Source organism: Anabrus simplex, chromosome 12 (genome assembly GCF_040414725.1).
Source record: "Anabrus simplex isolate iqAnaSimp1 chromosome 12, ASM4041472v1, whole genome shotgun sequence".
In the NCBI taxonomy this organism is placed as follows: domain Eukaryota; kingdom Metazoa; phylum Arthropoda; class Insecta; order Orthoptera; family Tettigoniidae; genus Anabrus; species Anabrus simplex.
The window spans coordinates 42464225-42482883 of record NC_090276.1 but is presented as its reverse complement, the minus strand read 5'-3'; the positions used below and the strand labels follow the sequence as shown (position 1 = coordinate 42482883).

Here is an 18659-nt window from a genome sequence, read left to right as displayed (position 1 = left end):
CTCTATTCTATCATTAATTTTTTCCACTCCAATTTCTTCCCGGATTTTCTCATTCCCTATTTTGTCTCTTCTACTCTTCTGTATCATACTCCACAAGAATTTCATTTCGGCTGCCTGTATTCAGTTCTCATCCTTCTTTGTCATTGTCCAAGTTTCTGCTCCGTAAGTTGTTATGGGTACGTAGTACATCTTGTACATAGTATCCTTTGCTTCTGTTGGCACATCTTTGTCCCATAACATGTTTGTTACACTATGATAGAAACAACTTCCAGCTTGAATCCTTTTACTAATCTCAGCATCCAGTCGAGCATTCTCCATTAATTCACTCCCCAGGTATTTAAACGTTTCCACTACTTCCAGTGGCTTGTCTGCAAGTCTAATCTGACCTTTCCCTTCTTTCTCCCCTCTAGTCATAACAAGAGTTTTACTCTTTTCTACACTTATTTTCAATCCACATTCTTCGATCTTCCCATTCACCACATTCAACTGTTCTTGAACCTTCCTGTCGTCTTCTCCCCAAATCACAATATCATCTGCAAATAACATCATGTTTATTTCTCTTCCTCCACATGCTGCTTTTGCTGTTCTCATGATGTCATCCATTACTATTGTAAACAGGATTGGTGATAGAACACTTCCCTGTCTCAGCCCATTAGTTATTTTGAACCAACTTGTCCTGCCAACTTGTGTTTGCACGCAACTACAACATTCCTTATACAATGCCATGATCATTTTTATTAATCCCTGTCCAATTCCTTTTCGCACCAGACTGTCCCAAACTTTCGTTCTGGGGACACTGTCATATGCCTTTTCAATGTCAATGAATGTCATCAGCATATCATTCCCGTATCCGACTCGTTGGCTGAATGGTCAGCGTACTGGCCTTCGGTTCAGATGGTCCCGGGTTCGATTCCCGGCCGGGTCGTGGATTTTAACCTTCATTGGTTAATTCTAATGGTCGGAGGGCTGGGTGTTTGTGTTGTCCCCAACATCCCTGCAACTCACCCACCACACATAACACTATCCTCCACCACAATAACATGCAGTTACCTACACATGGCAGATGCCGCCCACCCTCATCGGAGGGTCTGCCTTACAAGGGCTGCACTCGGCTAGAAATAGCCACATGAAATTATCATATCATTCCTGTACTCCCAATGCTTTTCCATTAGTTGTCTCATAATGAAAATGGGCTCTATTGTTGACCTTCCACTTCTGAAACCAAACTGATTTTCCTGTATCTGATTCTCAACCCTCCACCTTATTCTACTTTCCAGTACCAAATATTCCATTACAAATACCTCAATAATAAGTACAAGGTAATCTCTCTTCATTAGTGCCAGACGTCGAAATAGAAAACTTGTGAAAGTTCATATGACACTTTAAAACACATGTTAATATGTTACACACATTACAAACATTATCAAGAAATGTTTATTATGTATGTGTTAAAAATAAGGTTATATACTGACAGTGTTTTATGTATAGCTGAATTATGATTTATCTTAAGATATAGGAAATCTTGCTTTATGAGGTAGAAATAGCTGATGAAGGGAGTTACGGCTCTACGAAACATGCATGAGTGAAATAAACGTACAAAATTACGAACTTGACAGAGCGGATCAAATCATCATCACCCGTAGTAAATTCATATTATGCAGGTCGTTCACTACGGACAAGTATTAACAAATAATGATTGTATTAGCATTCAATCATCGCTGTATTAACTTACTGAAGCATTTCTATGTCCGGAAACAGTGTTTGAAGAAAATGGACTACACTTCGGCAACTTAAATAAGTACAGAAACATTTTGAAAGAAATATAATTGTTGGAAAGTGAGGTGAGAATGAGTTTTTTGGATGAATTGTATTGGACTAATTATCCTTTGGGAATTTATCTGAGTGAAAAGTGTCTTGGGTGAATAGTCTCAGGGGAAAGGGACCAGATCCTTAGTGCAGCACTCCTCATCTGCCAAAGTTCGGAACATGACACTCCATACTATCAGATTAGATTTCAAGGCACTAGTGGATAACACACCTGTATCTTTTATCTTTTCCACAGTATTTATGAGAATTTTGGAATTTCACTTATAGTTAAAGAGTATTTTCTTTTTCCTTTTAGAAGAGTGGATTAACTTTTGATATCTAATAAAAGTGTATTATTGTTTTTTTCTTTCTGTTTTACATTTTCAGCTGTTCGATCACATTGCTGAATGCTTATTCAGATTCTGCAATGAACACGAATTGGTAGAAGAGTATCTTCCTCTGGGTTTTACCTTCAGCTTTCCTTTAGTCCAAGAAGGATTATCAGGGGGAGTTCTTCAACGCTGGGCGAAAGGATTCAATTGCCCTGATGTTATCGGGATGGATGTGGTGAAACTCCTTCAAGAGGCATTAGAAAGGAGAGGGGTAAGTATTTTAATTATGAAGAGAGTAATTTAACCTCTTAACATGAAAGCCCGAGTATACTCGGGGTTTTATATATTTATATAAAATAAAATCCCGAGTATACTCGGGAATGTCGCTCATTGGTCGGTACCTAATTTAAAAGCCCGAATATACTCGTTTCTTGTTGTTTCTCAATATTTCCGCCAGATTTTTATGAAATTATTACTTTAGGGTCTTATTTTTGCCAACAGATGTCTCTGACTCAACCGTAGTGGATGTCGGTGACTCAGGCAGTTCGTTTTCGCGGCTTTCTAACAATGTAGCATTGTGTGTTGATCCTTGTTTTAGGGCATTTCACACAGCCACAAACATTTGAACAGTATTGAGTGTCATGTTGTATTACTTGCCATCTGTTTAGTGCTGTGTTATTTATTTTAGAACCCCTAAAAAATATCACAAGTATACTCGGGATTTTAAAGCAGGAACTTTTTGGTGGCTTATATTTCATTGTTAAGTTTGAAAAATGTATTTTTATTTTTACCACTGTCATTAGTTTTCAATAAATAGCCCATTTTAACAATAAAATAATTAGGTAAAAAAGATCACAATTTTGTAAATAATTGGTATATTAAGAGGTTAACACAAGAATTTAGAAATAGGAACTATTCTGTATTGCTGAAACCAAAAGAGTGATTTATTGCAATTACTGAAGTATAGGAAAGGAACAAACAAAGTGTCAAATCAAGTTGTATAAAGGTGATGTTGTTGTTGTTGTTGTTTGAGTCATCTCTTCATGCCACCCTATTCTGAACTAACCTTTTCATTTCTTCGTAATTACTACACCCTACACATGCTCTAATCTGCTTGTTATATTCATTCCTTGGTCTACCCCTTCCATTCTTACCACTTACACTTCCCCCAAAAACCGGCCGAACAAGTGCTACCAATCTATTTCTTCTTCTAATCAAATTTCCCTGCCTGTCATAAGAGGCAACTAAAAGTGGCTCTCTGGACTCTCAACTTGCGAGCATGGGTTGGCAACCATGGAGCCCTTTAGCTGAGTTCTGGCATTGCTTCCACTTGCTTGTGCCAGGCTCCTCACTTTCATCTATCCTATCTGACCTTCCTTGGTAATTTCTCGTTCTTTCCCAACCCCGAACTGTTAGGTTCCAAGGGTTAGGGAGTCTTTCATTTGCACACCTTTCATGGTCCTAGTCTTTCTTTGGCCGATACCTTCACTTTCGAAGTGTTGGATCGCATGCTTTTTGTTTCTCTGGTTAGTATTATGTACAGTAATCACCATCACTACCATCGCATTCATCTAATTTAGCTAAATTGATCTCCAATTACCAGTTTGATTCAGTATCTCTTCATTTGTGATTCAATCTACACATCTCACCTTCAGCATTCTTCTGTAACACCACCATTTCAAAAGCTTATGTTCTCTTTCTGAGCTTGTTATCATCCACGTGTCACTTCCGTACAATGCCACGCTGTAAACAAAAGTCTTCAAAAATATCTTTCTAATTCCTATATCAATGTTGGAAGTAAGCAAATTTCTTTTCTTAAGAAAGACCTTCCTTGCTTGTGCTAGTCTGCATTTTATGTTCTCCTTACTTCTGTCATTGTTAGTTATTCTATTACCCAAGTAACAATGTGTAAAGATATGAATATGAAAAGGAACACATAATAGGATGAACACAATGACAGGGGAGCGTAGGAAGAGGGACCAATAGAAGAGAAGACAACGACAAACATGAAAACACGGAAGGTCAAGGAAATCTCCACATATTCATACACTGCCATCTTCAAATAGATATAAACTCTCATAGTACGAAAAGAAACCAAGAATGTCAATGTTTAGAATCATGGTTGCATTGCACTGTTAAATTGCATGTGAATCTGCTTAGGTTACAATAGATTAAATATTTCTCCCTCAGCTGCTGGAATTCCATAGCTGTAGATTGAGAGCTGTAGCAATAGTATATCCACCAGCTGAATATTGCTCCTCTGTATTGCTCAATAGCTCCCACACTAGTCTGGTTGATCTCCAACTGCACCACGAGAATTATACCTGATACATTGCGCTCTACTCCTATTCAATGGTTACCATTACTGAGCAACATTCAGCCTCCTCACATCAGATAGCAGAGCGCTCTTGTTAGACTGTGGACCAGGATAGCAAAGAACAGTTACCTCCCAATACATCAGGATACAGATGAAATGAAATGTTGTATGGCTTTTAGTGCCGGGATATCCCAGGACGGGTTCGGCTCGCCAGGTGCAGGTCTTTCTATTTGACCCCCGTAAGCGACCTGCATGTCATGTTGAGGCTAAAATGATTATGAAGACAACACATACACCCAGCCCCCGTACCATTGGAATTAACCAATTAAGGTTAAAATCCCCAACCTGGCCAGGAATCAAACCCAGGACCCTCTGAACCGAAGGCCAGTACGCTGACCGTTCAGCCGACGAGTCGGACAGGATACAGATGAAAATGCCGTAATGAGACTCAAGTCGCAGAAACCTGCCTGGAAGACGAAAAGGAATTAGTTAATTCACATTTTAAGCCTGATAAAATATGGAAACACGAATGGTCTCAATCACACCCTCATGGCATTATCAACATCAGGGATCCAAATACATAGCTGCCTGAGTTCAACCTTCCTCGCTCCACCTGGACCACAGTGAACAGGATACACTGCAGAGTAGGAAGAAGTGCTTCTGCTTTGCATCAGTGGGGCTGGAAAGACTCTCCAGCTTGTGACTGTAGTGCTGAAGTGCAAACCATCCTGTACATTTTGAAGGACTGCCCTCTGCGAGTTTTTGATGGTTCCATCAAGGACATTCACCAAGTGACCCCTGAGGCACTCTCTTGGCTGGAAGAGCTGGACATTCGTCTCTAAGAGACTCAGTGCCCCCCCCCCGCATTAACCTCTTTAATGTGGAGTTTGTATATATATTATTTTGTATGTATATTGAGTCAATTATTATTTTTTTTTTTTTTTGGTGCCTGTTAAGAACTTGTACATAGTCGATTGTCAACTGTACCATCATACGCTAAATAAATAAATAAATAAATAAATAAATAAATAAATAAATAAATAAATGAATAAATGAATAAATAAATAAATAAATAAATAAATAAATAAATAAATAAATAAATAAATAAATAAATAAATTCATTGATTCACCTATTCATTCATCCATTCATTAATAAGGGCTCTCTCCCCAGTTGGTGATTATCTGTGACTGGGAGAGGGACTTTTAAATTCAGGTCAATCATTTATTCACTCATGCACCCATTCATTCATCCACACTGAAGTGTTCTCACCTTGTCTGCTGGGGCTCTGTAGATGTAGGCTAAAAGTATTCAATTCATTCAGTCACTCATTTAATTATAAATGCTTCCTCCCCAGTTGGTGGCTATCCGTGAGTGGGGGAGAGGAGTGTTTATTCATTCATTCACCCGTACAGTCATTCAGTTAATTCACAATGTCTATTTTAAGCTAAGGAGAAATCTGTTCGGACTTGTATCAAAACAAATACTTGCACTAATCTATACAAATAAAATTGTAACGACCGTCTGTCTGTACATTGACAATTTTGGCGAAATCTTCGTTCAGTTATCCGTTTCAGGTGTAATAAGGACCATCTGCATGTATTTTGGCTCTTTTGTCTGTTTGTCTGTCTGAGTTCTTAGAACTTGAAAACTGTTCTGTTTACTTCTTAATCTGTTTACCATCCAGGATTGGTTTTCCCTCGGACGCAGCGAGGGATCCCACCTCTACCGCCTCAAGGGCAGTGTTCTGGAGCTTCAGACTCTGGGTCAGGGGAGGATGACCAGTAACTCGCCCAGGCAGCCTCACCTGCTATGTTGAACAGGGGCCTTGTGGGGGGATGGGAAGATTGGGAGGGAAAGACAAGGAAGAGGCCGTGGCTTTAAGTTAGGTACCATCCCGGCATTTGCCTGAAGGAGAAGTGGGAAACCACGGAAAACCACTTCCAGGATGGCTGAGGTGGGAATCGACCCCACCTCTACTCAGTTGACCTCGCGAGGCTGAGTGGACCCCGTTCCAGCCCTCGTACCACTTTTCAAATTTCGTGGCAGAGCTGGGAATCGAGCCCAGACCTCTGGGGGTGGCAGCTAATCATGCTAACCACTACACCACAGAGGCGGATATAACTTGAAAAACTACTGGATATATTTCTACCAAACTTCATATTTAGAATCCACCTGTCCTTGGGTAGGTATTAGAGCCGATATTGTTTTTAAATCCCTGAACTGACTGCGGGTTTATAGGAAACCAAAACCGTTATTTTCCACTCCCACAAAATACACACAACCAAACTTAATGGAATTCTACCTGCTGTCATGTCATTTCAAGGTCGGTTACAGGGTTTAAGTAAAGAGCCAGTTTACTCTTTTCAATAGAACAGATAATGAGAAGTTTTCGTCAACGATTGGTTTCAACCAAACTCGATAGCTGCAGTCGCTTACGTGCGGCCAGTATCCAGTATTCAGGAGATAGTGGGTTCGAACCCCACTGTCGGCAGCCCTGAAGATGGTTTACCGTGGTTTCCCATTTTCACACCAGGCAAATGCCGGGGCTGTACCTTAATTAAGGTCACGGCCACTTCCTTCCCAGTCCTAGCCCTTTCCTGTCTCATCATCGCCATAAGACCTACCTGTGTCGGTGCGACGTAAAACAACAAAATAAAAACAAAAAAACAATTGGTGTCATGAGTGTTCAGTCACAACACCACTCCAGGTTTCTGATAAACAACAATATGTAACCCAGAAGTATGGAGAATTATGCAAAACTTCAGACCAGGAGCTGTACCATTCAATAAACTCTGTGATCATCCTCATTCTGTCTCCACTTTGTTCAGTTTTATCATACTTCACGTTGCTGCCACTTGCTTTTGTGGAAGAATATCAGTTTAACATGATGTATTAAACGTTTCATTACAGGGATGTAACTTCACATAAATTCATGAAGGAATCATGTAATCTATTACCAATTCCCATGTGAGGAACGGGTACATATGCTAGTTAATAATAAGGATAAGGTACACTGTTGATGTCTAGGACAAAAATAAATAATTTTTAAAAGCTACAATTTAGAGACTGGGTGTAAATAGCAGGGGCGATTTCTCCGAGCATGCTACGCTTACTGCGCAAGAGCAATATTTTTCTAAAGCAGGCGAGTTAAAAAAAATTACAATATGTACCGTATCTGTAATAGATCTGCATTATACAAATCGCATGTTGCATTTATCTTGGCGATTTGAGCGAGGCTTGCTCGTATCTTAGGAGCTTCAGCGGAGCTGTCGACACAGCGAGAAATGTATGCGCGCGCAGATTTCTTCTCTCCAAGGCCGGTTGCCCAAGCTGTCACGTTTGTAACGTGTAGTTGGAAGCTCTGGTCTGAGAGCTACAGATCTAGGGTGTTGTGTCGGTGAGTAGTGTACTGTAAGTTCCTGATCATCTATTCTGAATGATTTGACGTGCTGCAATGGGTTCCGATCCGTGCATTATTGACAGCTTGTTATCAAATCTATTTTCTCGGAGGACTATCCAAGAGAAAACGGACATTAATAAGAATGGTAGGCCCTATCCGGCGCATAGTTTTGTAAAGAGAAGCCGCAGAGTAGAGTTTGTTTTCAAGTAGGAAGAACTAATAAATAGTTGCAGTTTTTCTGTGTACATAGTTTGACGTTAACTTCTTTAAATTTTATAATCACTGGCTTGTCATGATTTGTTAATAATTATAAAATTTGTCTGATTGTTATTCTTTTGGCCATTCTTGAAGGTGTGACGTAACCAGTTTGAATGCATGATTAAAATGTTCATGTGATTTAACGATTTTTGGGTTTATGAATTTTATTCATTCAGAACTATGCATGTCCCACCCCACCAACTTTCACGAATGGAAGAGCAAGCCTGACTTTCATGACCAGCATTCGCCCCTGGTAAATAGTAATTAGGTGCAAGTTTAATCTTTAAGGTAGTAGTAGTAGTTGTAGATAAAAAAACAAGAAAAGCATGCAACTATCTAACTACAGCAGACTTCTGATTATCCAGTAATAGCAGTCATGGCTACGAAGCGAAAGTAAGTACTTTTAACTTTAAAACAAAAGCTTGAATTAATTAAAATGTTTGAGAGAGGAGAATCAGTAAAGAAATTCGTGAATGATTGTGGGATTGGTGTTCAGACAGTTAAGATACATTCAAAATAGCAAACAGAAATGCTTAGAATTCATGTTTTGTACCTCAAGTGTTTTACGTAACTAATTTTTAAATTGGTATACTTTATTGATAAAAAAGTGGTTATGGAATGTGTTAATTGTTTGACATTATTGCATTTTCGAACATTATTGTATGTTCTGCATTATTATAAGTTTCGTTGTGCATTAAAATGTACAAAATCATATTATCCGTGTTTTCGGTTATCCATGCAAATTTGTCTGATGATTAGCCTGGATAATCGAGAGTTTGCTATAATATGAATTGCAATAAATGATTACTCTCTCCTCAGTTCATGGTGATCCGGAACTAGGGGATGGGAATATTCTATTCTATTCCATAAATTCTCATTTCAGTTCCTGTTCTTCTACATCCATCTCTTTTCAGCCCTCCGAAAATCGAAAAAGTAGTTAGTGGGACTTGAAGCCAATGATATTATTATCATTCTCAGCTCGCGTGAACTAATTCTGTTTCCAAGCTTCCTGTCTGCTTCTTGGTATAGAACACTTTCATTTTCTGACTATGTGCCAGCCTTCTTTCCTCCATCCACTTGGATCTGGTGGTTCCTGTGCTCCTCTTGCTGATGAAGGGCAGCAGGAAGATGCCTGTGTTCACAATGATTAAACTTACAGAACTGTAGGAGTAAGTTTAAACTTTGATCTTCTACATTGGTTGGAATATTATAGTAACAGAAATAAATACTCGTAGGTGTCATACATGTAGATTAAACCAATGTTTTCATACATTTTTTTCAAAAATTGAACCTAGAATTGTTAAAATTTATTCCAATGATGATGATGCTTGTTATTTAAAGGGGCCTAATATCTAGGTCATCGGTCCAATTTCTTCTAATAGCAACAGAATTTTTATAAAGGCATGCATATTTTACAGAAGTAGTAAGATATACACAAGAACCTCGTTTATCTGGCCCTCATTAATGCAGATCTCCAGTTTATCCAGATCAAAAATAATAAAAAAATATTTTTACTTGTACAGTACAGGAAAGGAAAATTCTTGGACCTCAGAAAACGATGGGTGGTACATGGAGGAAAAGGAGAAATGAGGATCTCTACAAGTATTCCGAAAAGATCACGGACACAATGCAAAAAACGAAGACTGAAATTTTATGGACATCTCGTCAGAATGAATGACAACCGCCTGAGCTAAAAGGATATTTACATATATAACTGGATTGAGGAGAACAACGAAATGGGTGGAGGAGGTTAAGAAGGACACAGAAGAAATTAAAATAACACCAGAATTGATCCTCAACAGAAAGAAGTTCAGAACTCAAGTAGATGACCACAAATTTCATGAAGAGCAACGGAAGAACAGGCCCAAATTTATAATATCTGATGAGCAGAGAAAAATAAGGAGTGAACGAATGAAGAAGTTCTGGGAAGAGAAAAGAAGAAGACTGGCCAGAAAGCATTAAGTTTCACGGGGTCCACAGTTGGCGAAATTCGCAAGCAAGAAGTATTTCTTTTACGGGGTTGATTCTTCTTGAATGTCTTTTCCGCCAAGGATAGTTAAGGACAGGAATTGGAAGTAAGTCGGCCATGGTCTATCAAAGGTACCATCTCTGGAATTGAGAATGGGAAACCATGGACTCTTCTGAGTTCCTCGACACATCTGCACGCATTCCCAGATGCTCGGACGTAGTTGTAAACGACGTAAATGACTGGTTGAAAAATGACTGTAATTCAGGCTACGGCATAATGATAGATGAATAAATTATTGCCTCTTGTTCCTCGGCAGGTAATGACGAGAGGGATGGTGAGTTTGAAAATGAAACTGGCGCTCCACTCAGAAGAAACAATGACTCATGCAGATGCAACAATGCAGCTGTACAAACTGATGGCCTATATAGAATCCCAGACTGAAACCACACCGGCAGATTCTGTTGTTAGTAAAATGTCTTTGTGATCGTGCTGCACGCAAACGATATACAAATGTAAAACAGAAAAGGCTCGCACATTATTTTAGTGCATAAAACAGAGTCGTAAATGTAAGAAAAGTGTTCTTATATTTTTTTGTACAATTGAAAAAAAAAGTATTACTGTACAACTTATGTTAATGTAACATGTACTGTTTTTGAGTTTTGCAGATTATCTGGATCAGTTTCGGTCCCACTTAATCTGGATAAACGAGGTTCTTGTGTAATTAAAATGCCAAGAAACCACAATAATTGCCTACTTTAGTTTTTAATTTGGAACAGGGTTTCACAAGTGTAAGTGGCTTCCGAGAGAATTACGGTTTTATAGCGTTGGATCCTAGTGTCTGTTGACAGGGATTTCTTATTTACATTGACCAGGTTAGAAATTGGACTTTTTTTCATTTTGTAAGTTCTGTTTATCCAGGTTTCTTTCTTGTTTAATTTGTGTGCGATGATTTCTCCAAGAACTATGTTAAATTCTTGATCATTTATGAAGATTTTATTTATGCTCAGGTATTTCACGGGCAGGATCTCTGTTTTCTCAAAGGATATTTGTAATCCTATTTTTAGGGCGAGTAAGTACCTTGTTTATATGAATTAAAAGAAATGTTTTTCGTTGTTTGATTTCAGGATTTACATATAGAAGTCTGTGCGATTCTCAATGATTCAACAGGAACTTTATTGTCATGTGCGTGGAAGAATAAAAACACCAAAATTGGTCTCATCTTAGGTATGGTAAGCTAATGTTTGTTACCTTCTTTGGTACAAATGCAGTGTTCGTGTGACGCCAGAATTGTTTTTGAGAGAATTCTCATACATTCAGTGGAAGTGGAATCCTTACAGAATTGATAAGACCATTGCTACCTGCTATTATGGTAAAGTATGTCAGTTCAGTCTTCAAGCTGGGTAAGCGTGAGTGTTCTCGGCACTCGTAAAGAGACTGATAAAGTATAACATGTGTAACCTGCCATTTCATTTTTAAAGGAGATATTCTGAAATGCCTAAAAATTGAATGTTTGAAAAAAAATATTCCTCTGCATGTGCTTGTTTGACTTCCAAAACATTTCATCTGTTGAATACAGTAGAGTCTCGCTCATCCGACCTTCGCTTATCTGACATTCCGTGTTATCCGACACTGTTAGACTTAATTTCAACTTTTGGTGGAGACTAAATTCAGGCACACCCGCTGTGGAGGGTGCGACCATGAGACAAGCATTGGCCTGAACGCTGGCGGTAGGAGTGGGTATTTCTCAAGGACAGGTGCAGTGAGTCTTCAGTCATTGTAGTATTGGTTGGGTGCGGATGTTATAATTTTCATATCCTCTGTGAGTATGGCCAGTAAATGGAAGAAAGTGACTGTTTCTATGGAACACAAATTGAGTGCATTAAAGAGACTGGACAAAGGGGAAATTCTTCAAAATGTGGCTTCAGATTATGGTATTGGACGTGTTACAGTGGGAGACTGGGAAAAACAGAGGGAAGAAATTGAAAAGTTGTGCTCTACCAGAGCAGAGAAAAACAATGAAAAAATGTCAGTACGAAAAAAAGTGAAGCACTATTTCTTTGGTATCTCAACACCGGGAAAAGGGCCTGCCAATATCTGGCACCATTCTGCAGGAAAAGGCTGTGTATTTACAGAAGGAGTTTAATGAAGGGGACCCTAATTTTCCTGCCAGTGCTGGGTGGCGTGATCGGTGGCAAAAACGGTACAGTATTAGGTAGCTTAATATCTGTGGAGAAAAGTTTCTTTTTTAAGACATCTGGGATGTTTTCGTTTATTACTGCATGTACTGTACAATTGAATTGGTAATTCAATAAATAGAGCACCGTAAAACATGTCATTATTTTAGCCTTCCTGTTGGTTTCAGTTCATTTTCAAAGTTATTCTGTATTATCCGACATTTTCGGTGATCCGACGCACTCCAGGTCCCGTTTACGTCGGATAATCGAGACTCTACTGTATATGTGACGCTCAGAATACAAGTGGTGTTAAATCCAAAAATTAAAATTATTAAGGTAGGAGGTTTAAGATGTTCAATGGTATGAAATCTTTCCTCAGGACGAAATAATTAAGTCCACAGTTGAACTATCTGCAGCAATTTACCGGACCACTGAATCAGCTTGCTGTTCTTTCAGAATATACGAGGGCCGTAAGTAAAGTAGTGGCAACGTAGTCCAGACACTCGCAGGAGATTGGGCATGAGCAAATAAAATATGGGAGCAGTCAGGTGGCGCTGTTATCGATGTGTACTGTACATTTAACGGGCATCCAGTTGGAAATATTATTGCTGTTTGGCATTGAAGTGAAGAATGTTGATGAAGAGTGTCGATTTCAGCGCTCTAATGCATGTTTTCAATAAGTGATCAGCGTTCGTGGATTAAAATCAAGGTTGCCATAGCAAAAAAGGATCAGAATGTTATAGAGGATTACATGAAGTCTGTGTGAGAATGCATTACCGTATAGGATGGTTGCACAATGAGCCAAGCATTTCATGCATGTCGGAATGAGGTCTTGGAACATCCTCCGTACTCACCAGACATGAGTCCTTAAGATTTCGACCTGTTTCCAAAGTTGAAGAAACCCCTCCGAGACTGCCAATTTCCTAATGTGGCATCTGTACTCTGCGCAGTAGGTTGCTCCGTCGCTGTTGTCGACAGAGAATGCCTGGCCAACGGTTGCCAATGGCTTCCAAACATTTGGCAGTAGGTAATAGACTTTGTGGGTGACTACATTGAAGAAATATAATGCAACTGTACTTGTTAGTTCATTAAATATTGCTTTCTATCAGTATTGCCACTACTCCATTTACAGCCTGTGTAAATGAAGTCTCGGTGTGTTATGCTTGGGATTTGACATTTTCTCACAGTCGCTGTTATTTTAACAGTATTGGCTTAAAAGGCAGTTAAATAGGAAATATCCTTATAAAATATTAGAAGTGAAGCACACAGAGGACTGTATTGTAACCAGAAAGGAAACTGATGCTGGCCATAATGTTAATTGGGCTCAGATGAGATGGCTAAAGGATGAAGAAAAATACGAAGAGGAATCAAATATAAATGGGATTTTATTTTTTATTTAAATTCATTTATTGAAAAACACAAGACAATTACACTTTATTTTCCCACATAATTTCCTGCTTTGGAAATGCATTTGTCCCAGCATATGGGCAGCTTTTTGATGCCCTCATCGTAAAAAGTACAGGGTTGTGTCACCAGCCAGTTGAGCACGAAGTCTTCTACATTCTCGTCATCTTCAAATCGTTGCCCTCCTAGAGCTTCTTTAAGTGGTCCGAACAAATTGAAATCTCAGGGCGATAAGTCTGGGCTGTAAGGAGGAGGATCAAGTGTAATCCAGTGCATTTCCTGTAGCTTGGAGACAGTTAAAGCTGCAGTATAGGATTGCGCATTGTCATGAAGGAGGATGACCTGTCGAATCGGTTGGTCTCGTCTTTTGCGGCGATATGCAACCTTTGCTTTGGTCAACAGTTTGCAGTAGTAAGCAGTATTGATTGTGCGTTGCGCATGCAAAAAAATCAATCAGCAAAATGCCTCACTGATTAAAAAAAACAGTTGCAAGAATCTTGTCAGCTGACAGTCGAGTCTTGGCTTTTACTGGTGCTGCCTCCCCTTTCCTCCGCTACTCCTTACTGGCTTCTTTGGATTCGGGAGTGTAGTGGTGGACCCATGTTTCGTCGCAGGTGATGATCCTACTCAAAAATGCATCACCTTCTTCTGCAAACCTTGCTTTAAGCCTCTGACAGACCTCCAAACGTCTCAACTTCAGATATTCGGTCAAAAGACGAGGGACCCTCTGAAACACACTTTACGCAATTGTAGATTGTTTGTGATGATTGCTTGACAGCTCCCATAACTGATTCCCACTTGTTCTGCAATTTCTGATACTCTCGCCCGTCAATCGTCGTCAATAATGTTGTTTCGTCTTTAACCGCACAAATGATTTCGTCTGTAATGCTGGTCCGAGGACAGTGATCGTGTTGCTGATTTTCCACATCTCCTCGTGCTTCCTTGAACATTTTATGCCAGGCAAACACACGCGTCCTTGACAATGTTTGATCACTGAACTGTGCAGTCAATCTCTGGCAAATTTCCGCCGCTGAAACTCCCTCACAAGCAAGAAAGTTTATAATTATGCATTGCGCAGTGGAGAGGTGCACCTGTTGCTCCGACATTGTGAGCGTTACTGACGAAACGGCAGGAAATATCTAACACCACGTTCTCTCCACTCTTAACGGTCCTGCCTAAGCATACCAGAAGCGTGGGGCCAGTCCTACCAACTGTTGATGTTCAGGAACAAAAATCCTCTGTATATTTGATCGACCTTCTTATGTTGCTCAGGACACATAAAAGATGACTAGCACTCTCACTGCCACATACATACATAGCTCCTCTACACTCAGCGTCATGCAGCGCCTGCTACCAAGAAAGAGGATATGCTTTATCCTTCATTCCATCTATCTAACCTTCATTCTTCAAGCATCTTCCAATTGTGAGAAATATCTGCCAGTCAAAACTATGCTTAAAGTAAATACAAAATTTTAATATTCCACCTTCTCAATACTAAAAAATCATTTGATGTTTTTACAAAAACATTACAATGATATTAATAGGTACTAGTTTCGGTCCACTGTGGACCATCATCAGCCTAGCCAAATTACAACAGTAAAAGACATAGTGATAAAAATAGTGTGGAGAAATGAGAGAGGATCTAGAAGGATGGGATGGTGGTGGAATGACAGACAAAAGTGAAAAACCGTATTTGCGAATAATGATAAAAGTAACAGAAGTGTTCACATTGACAAGTAAAATCTTGTGAAGTCACATAAAAACTCTTGATGAGATAGTCTTTGGTTGGCAGTTACTCCTGTGTTGCACAATTAAAATATATAACTAAGTATATGCTTCTAGAAAGTTCTAGATGTGAGTTCCACTTTAGCGTAGAGGGAAGAATTGTCCGATGAGACCAGCATAATATTAAAAGTTGACAAAGTTGGACATGTTCTATGGTGGAATGAAAAGCTTGCTGTGTTAAACAGAAGTAGTCTCAGTTCTTTAGTAATATATGGACCGACATTTACTGTTTGCAAATAAACCTGCATTGGATGGTAAGGTGTGTACTGATTTTTTTATTTACCTACATCTTTCAAGCTAAATATCTTAACAAGAGTATCCATGGACTTACACCACTTGTAATCTGAGCACCTCATATATCTGAACACATCAGTCTCACCTACCATCAGCAGTGTCTCCACTACAACAGTTTCCACCATATCACATAAAATGATCACTGTCATCAATCAGTCACCCTTGCGATCCAATTTCTTCAAACCCCAAAGTCCAAGGCTCTTATGACAACCTGAGGAAGGCCTTCACTGCTAGAGATTACCCACCCAGTTCTTTGACAGCTAGATTTTTCAAGCCACGAACTTGGTTCCCAGACTCCTCAAGCATCCGAACTCGGTACCCTTCATAACCACATACCATACTGGTGTCGACAAAATGAATCGCATTTTAAAACTAGCATTCAGCTCTCACTTATCCTCACACCAAGCATGTAATCTCCTTCTAAAATGCCTTATTATCACATTCAAGAGCCTCCCAGGTCTAAAAATAAAATCTCACTCTCTATGAACCTCACCAGCCCCACCCTTTTCTGACTCTTTCCTCTGTGAACACAACCGTTGCAGGACCTGCTGTCTACATACAGGGTGGTCGGAAATAATGTGAACCTGGAATATGAACGTTAGACGGTTAATCATACTGATATATAATTTGATATTACGTGTTTTTGTCATTTTATCAGCTGCTGAAGTTAACCAATCAGATCGCTTCCCGGGCAAATTCAGACGGGCTCTGCAAGGCAGCATTGTTAAATTTGCGCATGGCTTAAGGCCAATGCTGGGGCTGCACCGTAATGAAGACCACAGCCACTTCCTTTCCACTCCTAGCCGTACCCTATTCCATCGTCACCATAAGACCTATCTGTGTCAGTTTGACGTAAAGTAAATTGTAAAATTTCCTTGTCCCTTGCAGAAACAACTTGACGAGGTTTTCCTGTATATCCTGTACTGACGAAGTTGCAGCCAAAACCTTCAGACCCATGTGTTTCTAGTCCTCGCTGGCAGGCATTACCTGGAATAGGTTATCCTCTGTAATCTTGACTGTCAGTTTCATTTTTTTATTTAAATGACTGTTTACAATTATTTACAAGTTCATTCACATTTCAGTTTTCAACTCCACACAGTTGTACTGAAGTAGCCACAGAGATGCACTCAAAATGCTATCAGTTGTGCACACTGTTGTATTTACAAGTTATTTACACGTATTCACATGCACTAATTAATAACTTTCATCTTGAAACAAAACACTTCTTCAAAGAAGTAGAAGAAGACATCTAGAGACTGCAACACTTACATGTCAACCAACTACCAACATAACTAATTCACATACTTGACCTCAGTCACTCAGCTAACATGACTTCCACACAAGTTTCATCAAAACAACTCAGCTCTACTCCCAAGACTGCCTCTTTATATACGTTGCCTGGCCAGGCTTCTAGAAGAATATCACACAACATGTTTTCTTGTAAATTTGAGAGTCTCCAATGGCGCCTATTTACAATGTAAGGAAGTTTCTACACAAATCTAGTCATACATTGCATTGTTCTAGACTTATAACAGTGTGTTGCACAATGTTACATTGGATTATAAATCTTATATACAGGTAATACTAAATTGTATACTATTAATTATGTGTTCTTACATCAAATAAACTCATATTAATATATATACAGCAGATGTTTCATGACATAACCTCACAAATAATATGATCATGATTTATACCAAATAAAGTCTGGACATAACTACATAAATAATAATAGTACTAATACTAATAGATGTAAACGACATCATAGCCACACCTTACAAGAAATAATAATAATAATAATAATAATAATAATAATAATAATAATAATAATAATAATAACTGATATTTGCATTATTTACCCATGGGTTAAAGAATATTGTATCCAAGTTATATTAATCTATTACACTTGTGTCAGCACTCACAAATGCAATTGAACACAAAGCCCTGTGGCATGTCAAACTGATGCTTTCCAACATGGCCTCAATTGTGCAGCCTCATTCCCAGAGCAGATCAGTGCACAATTCATCGCACATCATGTAACCAAGATCCTCGAACTCTTTGTATCAGAAATAAATTTGGGCACAACTCTCAATAATTGATTAGAAAAATTTATTAAAAACTTTCTGTCTCAAATCAACTCAACACTTAACAACACATTGTGCAATCACTCGGCACAAAAAGACAAAAGAATCATAGTTTCAGTCATAGAGTAATTCTAAATTAAGTGCAGTTCTGGTGCGAGAAGACAATCTCTGAATAAAACAATTGAATAATAAAATAAAAAAACACTACCATAGATACGAAAAATTCTACAGACACTACGAACTATTTTTCTCATCATGTCAAATTTTTAACGACACTAAGTATAGAAGAAAAAGTATTAATTCTAATACTATGGAGATCCACTGACTCGTGACCGTCTCGTAATTCAATTGTGATTGACTTCTCAATGACTTCATTCTTTATATAGACCAGGGGGAGATTTTTACAGTGTCCATTTCCAGAGAATGAAATAAGTCGTAAGCAGTATATACTAATTGTATAATCAATTGTATTAACAGGTAGACCATTATTAGCCCTGTTTCTCACAGGTTGATGAATATGAACGTTCGTGAGTCAGGTCCACAGCTGTAAGCCTGGGGTTTGATTTACTTCTTCCAAGGAGAAAACGTACATCAGTTGGCATTGTTTTCTTTTCCCTGCTAGAGTTTCTCTTGTTCTTTAGTGAAATTGTGAGCCCATCTGTTAATGCCACTGAATAATTCTATTTATGGTGCTTACACCAACACCAAATTTAGTAGCAAACTCTTGTTGTGTGATAGAAGTATTCCGAGATAATGCTACAATCACACTGGGCTTCCTGGGAGTTATATCCATTGAAGACATAGGTATTACTAATCGCACAAGGAAATCTCAAAA

At 38.8% G+C, this 18659-nt stretch overlaps 1 protein-coding gene across 1 annotated transcript in view; it reads left to right on the top strand.

Annotated features, from left to right (window-relative positions):
* Positions 1-18659, top strand: part of LOC136884126 (hexokinase type 2) — a 92161-nt gene that overhangs the window by 35970 nt on the left and 37532 nt on the right. Inside the window, exons 5-6 of the mRNA XM_068229799.1 lie at positions 2194-2409; positions 11208-11307. Coding sequence (XP_068085900.1) covers positions 2194-2409; positions 11208-11307 — 316 coding nt within the window. The remainder of the gene's footprint in view (positions 1-2193; positions 2410-11207; positions 11308-18659) is intronic.